Source organism: Acanthisitta chloris, unplaced genomic scaffold (assembly GCF_000695815.1).
Source record: "Acanthisitta chloris isolate BGI_N310 unplaced genomic scaffold, ASM69581v1 scaffold29913, whole genome shotgun sequence".
NCBI lineage: Eukaryota > Metazoa > Chordata > Aves > Passeriformes > Acanthisittidae > Acanthisitta > Acanthisitta chloris.
The window spans coordinates 1-5,700 of NW_008665866.1; the positions used below are offsets into that span (position 1 = coordinate 1).

General features: G+C 59.0%; 1 protein-coding gene across 2 annotated transcripts in view; it reads right to left on the minus strand.

Moving 5' to 3' along the window:
- Window positions 1-2: 2 nt before the first annotated feature.
- The window catches only part of SSRP1 (structure specific recognition protein 1), a 6,085-nt gene continuing 387 nt past the window's right edge, over window positions 3-5,700 (minus strand). The window contains exons 2-16 of one of the 2 annotated variants that reach the window (XM_009071913.1): window positions 5,332-5,517; window positions 5,047-5,152; window positions 4,220-4,410; window positions 3,923-4,153; window positions 3,730-3,833; window positions 3,492-3,620; window positions 3,108-3,329; window positions 2,888-2,960; window positions 2,348-2,486; window positions 2,209-2,254; window positions 1,462-1,585; window positions 1,060-1,230; window positions 725-816; window positions 423-603; window positions 3-71 (exon numbers count right to left, since the gene is read on the minus strand). In XM_009071913.1, coding sequence (XP_009070161.1) covers window positions 3-71; window positions 423-603; window positions 725-816; window positions 1,060-1,230; window positions 1,462-1,585; window positions 2,209-2,254; window positions 2,348-2,486; window positions 2,888-2,960; window positions 3,108-3,329; window positions 3,492-3,620; window positions 3,730-3,833; window positions 3,923-4,153; window positions 4,220-4,410; window positions 5,047-5,152; window positions 5,332-5,517 — 2,064 coding nt within the window. Of the gene's footprint in view, window positions 72-395; window positions 604-724; window positions 817-1,059; window positions 1,231-1,461; window positions 1,586-2,208; window positions 2,255-2,347; window positions 2,487-2,887; window positions 2,961-3,107; window positions 3,330-3,491; window positions 3,621-3,729; window positions 3,834-3,922; window positions 4,154-4,219; window positions 4,411-5,046; window positions 5,153-5,331; window positions 5,518-5,700 lie in introns of both variants that reach the window. The other variant, XM_009071912.1, reaches the window with a different exon arrangement.

Below are 5,700 nucleotides of genomic sequence, written 5' to 3' on the forward strand. Positions count from 1 at the left end.
GGCTAATCCGAGCCGGACGCGGAGTCCTCCGAGCTGGGGGCGGGGCTGCCAGCCCCCTCCTCCTCCGAGTCCTGCGGGCAGGGATACGGTCAGCGGGGACCGGGGGACGACGACGACGACGACGACGACAGTGGGGGGGAAACGGGGGGGACGGGACACACGACGACGACAGAGAGGGGAGGAGGGGACAGTGAAGGCAGTGGAGGATAAGGAGGGGAGGGGGGACACTGAGGACAGCAGGGGACAGGGAGGGTAGCTGGGGACAAGGTAGTGAGGGCAGAGCAGCAGCCCTCACTCTCTCACCTCTCCTATGCCCCCACAGCAGGGATGGGGTGATGGTGGTGACTTGGGGACATCCCAGAGGGATGGCACCTTCCTACCACAGACGTGAGGACCAGAGAGGCCCTCATGTCTGTCCTCACCTCCTTCTTGCTCTCTGCAGAGGAGCTCTCATCGCTGGACACGAACTCCTTGCTCTTGAAGCTCTCACTCATGTTCTTGGCTGGAGACTTGGAGGATGAGGACTTGGAGGTGGCACCTTTCTTGTCCCCTTTCCCCTTCATCTGCTTCTCCTGCTTCTTCTTTTTCTTCTTCGACCTCTCCCTGTGGAGGGGAGAGGAGAGGTGTCACCCGGCTGGCAGCCCAGCAGCCCTGGCTCCCCCAAGCCCTGGCGAGGCCCAGGCACTGGGGAACAAGCTGATTTCAGGGTGCCCAGCACACTCACGCCCTGTGGCTGTCAGCCTTGCTGCCCACGCTGTACTCCTTCATGGCCTTCTCATAGTCCCTCCTGGCGTCTTCTGCCTTCCGATCCCACTCCTGCGGAGCATGGGGTCAGCAGGACCTTCCTTCCTCCTCCAAGACCCCCAGCACCCTTATGCACCCCACTATGCTCTCACCTCTGATCACCCAGTGCTCACCAGCCCAATGTCCTCTCCCCTTCCCAACTCCAGATCTCAACATTCCCAGAAGCAAGGAAAGGTCCTTCATGTCCAGCCTCTCCTCCCAGGCCAGGCCCTTCTCTCCCCCACAGCAGAACATCCCAGACAACCCATCCCTCACCTCCTTCTTCTCCTTGGACATGGCTTTCCAGAGCTCCCCAGCCTTCTTGGACAGGTCAGTGATGCTGATTCCAGGGTGGTCCGACTTGATCTTCTCCCGGCTGGCGTTCAGCCACAGCATATATGCCGACATCGGCCGTTTGGGAGCGTTGGGGTCCTTCCCCTTCTTGCTCTGGGAGGTGGAGAACACCCATGGAACCCCAAGGCACCTCTCACCCAACACCCTGGAGCTGGAGCTCTGCTACCTCTGCACCCCCCAGCAATGCACCCCTGGAGAGGGGGTGTTGCCAGGAGGACAGGCTGTTGGGAGAACAGCCCAACAACAACTGGGATTGTCATGGGAACAATGTGGCATTGGAAAAGGCTCCTCCAGGACTGAGTCCTGCTTCCCACAGTCCCTCACCTCGGGCTGCTTCTTGCGGGGCTTGCGGTCCTTGACGATCTTGGCCTTCTTGGCAGGTTTCTTGTCATCACGGTCGCTGTCGCCATCGCCGCTGGAGGAGCTGGCCGAGGCGTTGCTGTCAAACCTGCATTGGGGCAGCAGCCTCAGGGCCCAGCTGGCAGCCCGGCCTGCCCCTGGGCACCCCAGCTGGCAGGCAGGCCTGCCCCTGGGCACACACAGCCCCAAGGATTCCCAGGCTAGAGCTGGACTGTTCACAGTTACAGCTCGGGGGAGTCTCCTCCCACGAACACACCTCAGCACATTGCCATTCCTGGACACTGAAGGCTCCAAGCTCCCCCAGCTCCCACCAGCACAGGGATTGACTCCCTCCCTGGCTCAGGGCCTTACGGAGCTGCATCCCACTCTCCTCCCACTGTCCTTTCCCAGCTAGAGTAGCCAAGGCCTTTCCAGGAGCTTTTGATCCCTTCTGGAATCCTCTCATGCTACTATCATTACAACAGAGCAAGGCCAGGACTGCCCTCACTGCCCAACATTCAGGGCAAGAGGACGTAGTCTCAAGCTGCACCACGAGTTTAGCTTAGACATTAGGAAGAATTTCAACAGAGAAAGGGTAGTTAGACCCTGGAATAGACAGCCAAGGGAGGTGGTGGAGTCACCATCCCTGGAGGTGTTTAAGATGTAATTCTGTGATTTTCAAATCACGAAAATTCCTAAAGGCCCCCTGGACACACCCCAGGTTCTACTCACTCTTCAGCCACGTCATCATCCTCTTCTCCAGGGTTGAAGGACTCATCTGGAAGGAGAGAGCCAGGGGTCAGCACATTAGATCATCATGGGGAGAAAGACCTGGAGCACCACAGCAGCCCCTTGCAGCCCCAGCCCTCACCTGTCTCCTCCCCAGAGCCATCACTGCTGTCATTGGCATTCTCCTCCCGAATCTTGCCCTCCTCCTTCATCCTCTCCAAGTAGGCATCATGCTGGTCCTCATCAGAGTCAGCATATTCGTCATAGCTCTGCTTCATTCCCTGTGGAGAAGCAGGATGAGAGCTGCTCCCTGTGCCCCCCTGCACACTCCCCTCTGGAACACGGCCCCTGGGTGGGCACAGCCCTGGACATGCACAGGGTGGGGACAGAGATGGCCATGTCCAATCCTTCCCCCAGTTAGGGCCCCCAGGAGAGGGGCAGAGTGGTTATGAGGGTTAGGGGTTCCCTGGCACACCATGCTGCGGTTACTGGGTTAGTCAGGGACCACCACAGCCATGCACAGGAAACCTGCACCAGGAGGAGGAGGAGAAAGAGGAAGGGATATCGCACGGACCTTTTTCCTCTACAAGGGCAAGGAGAGAAAAAGAGAGGTGAAAAAAGGAGGGGAAAGCAGATGGATGTCAGGAGAAGGCAGCACCGGTGGCACCCGCACGGCTGGGACCTCCTTCAGCCCGCGGTTCTTGATGTTCAGCTTCTTGGCATTCACAAAGTCGAAGAGCTTCCCATACTCTTCCCTGTGGGAGAGCAGCTGGTCAGGCTGGGGGTGCTGGGGACCCTGGTGGGCATGGCCAGGCTGTCCCCACAGCCCCAGCCACAGCCCACACCTAGAGTCCACAGCCCACAGCCCACACCTACACCCCACACCCCCAGCCTTCAGGCACCTCTCTATGCTGCTGAAGGTGTACTGTGTGCCCTGCTTGGTCTCGATCTCGAAGTCAAAGGAGCGGGTGGTGGTGGTGCCACGGGCGAAGTTGACAAAGGAGATCTCATCGAAGCGGATGTGCACAGGGGGTTTGTGCACATAGATGAAACCTCTCTCCAGAGGGTACAGCAGCCCTGAGCTGGCCTTGTAGGAGCAGGTGATGCACTGCGCTCCAGAGTGGCTGTGGGGGCAAGCATGACCATCCTGCACTCATGCGGGCAAATGGCCTACCCATGCCAGAGGACCCAGCAGCAGGGCATAGATCACACAGAGCCCCTTCCCCCTGAGGAGGAAGCCAAGGGACTGGCCCTGGGGGAGCCAAGTCGGTCCTGCAGCCACTCACCCCTGGAAGTTCCCAGGCACAGTGATTTTGCGGTTCACCAGCGCCTTCATCACCCGACTGACCATCTCATAGAGGGACCCCGACATGTTCTTGGTGAGTCGCCCCTCGAAGCGCTTCTCCACCTCCTCCCTGTGTGGTATGGAGGGAGGGCAGAGGTGAGAACAGGATCCAGGGAGTTGCTATCTCCTTTGGGATCCAGGGTGGGGCCTGGGAAGTGGCCTGGCAGCAGGAAGCTCACTCATTCATGTTGAGGGTCAGGGAGATGTCCTCGTCCTTGGAGAAGAGCAGGATCAGGAAGTGGTAACGGGTCTGGCCTTGCTTTATGGGGGGGTCCAGGCTGATCTGGAAAGAGAGGAGTAGATGAGGACCCAAATCCCCCCAAACCACCCTCCATCCCCCTCCTCAGGGCAAGCTGACCCATCCCTGCTCACCACAAAGAACATCTGTCGCTGGTCCTTGTGTGGGAGCAGGAAGAGGCGCAGCACAGTGGTGTAGGGGATCTTGTAGTCAAAGGTCTTGCCGTGGAGGTGCAGGAAGGTGGGGTAGATGCGGATGTCGTAGCGTCCACGCGGCGTCAGGCACTGCAGCTCGCGGAAAATGCAGATGGCATCACCCGTGGCCTGGATCACATCCGCCTTGGACAGCACGTTCTGGGCGAAGGCCTGCGAGGAAGAGGGTCACGCAGGGGCTCTCACCACTCCCAGGGCCCCCCTGCCAGCCCCACGCACCTCCACAGGGTCCACGCCGTCCTCCTGGGTGGGCGGCACGTAGAACCGAACCTCCATGAGGGAGACCTCGGCGTCATCGTTCTGGTGGAACTCCAGTGTCACCTCATTCTTGCCTGTGGTGCACTGGGACACGTTGCTGAGAGGGATCTCAAACACTGGCTGCTCCCCAATGTCGAAGGACAGCAGCTGCCCTGGGGGGACACAGCTGGGTCACAGCTTCACCCCATGATGGGGGCATAGTCCCCCTCAAGGGCAGACCCATGGTGTCATCCCAGATCCCATCTCCAGCCACAGCCTGCTCCTCTCCCAAAACCCAGTGATGCCTCTGCTCTCCACACTGCATTCCCACCCTCACAAACTTCCAGCTTTTCCCCCTTCTGGCTGCAATCTTGGAAACTGACACAGAAATAGACAAGAAGGAACTGTCCGTCCCCATGACTGGAATCACCATCCCTAGAAGGGTTTAAGAAGTCTCTGGACCTGGTGCTGGAAGATATGGTTTAGGGATAAGGGGTTACAGTGGAATAACTGGTGAACGGTTGTACCCAGTGATCTTAAAGGTCTCTTCCAACCTCGATGATTCTATAATCCTATGATCTTCTGGCTCCCTTGGGAACCAGCAGCTCTGCCAGGTGCTGGCAGCTTCCACTCCCTATCTGCACAATGTTCCCCTAGGATCTGGGGCCCACGGGTATTTCCTGCTCTCCTGGGATGGCAAATCTCACTGTCCCTGAGGATGCCCCCTAGAAAGCAACTGCTCACAAGTGGACAGCTGAAAGATCCATACTGGCGGGAACATCCCACCCCATGGCAGCTCCAGGACTCACCTCCAAACCTCACCGTGCCCCAGTTCCAGCCCTTCACACATAAATCTTTCTCTGCCAGCTCCAGGCAGTAGTGAGCCTTGAAGAAATCTGAGAGCTTGTCAAACTCCTGGGTCAAGCAAAAGGGAGAGAACATCCATCAGGAACCACCACATGTCAGCAGAATCCTGGCTGGGCCCCCACCCCTGGCACAGAGAGAGCTGTCCCAGGGCTCACAGGGAGCACAGACCCATCCAGGACAGGGACAAGGCAGTGGGAGCAGGGACTGCAGGTGGGAGCAGGACTCACCGACTCCCGGAACCCATCGTACTTGTAGACGTGGCCGTTCTTGGTAAGCAGTTTGAGGCCATGCCCCAGCGCCACGCGGCGCCACACGCCCTCGGCCAGCTCCGAGGCCTGGATGTTGTCCACCTTCCCTGTCTTGCTGTTCTTGAAGATGACTCCCTGCCGGCTCAGCCGCAGCCTCCCATCATTCTGTGGGGCAGGTGGGTGTCAGGGGAGCAAGGGGTCAGGACCAGGTGAGCCACAACCACCCACAGCTCCAGCCCACACACAGACTTGGGGTTTGAGCACCCATGAGGCAGTCACCAGTGCTGCGGCTCCAATGGGATTTTGGGGAGACCGCAAAAGGCAGAGGGTTGAGGGTGACCCAGGAAT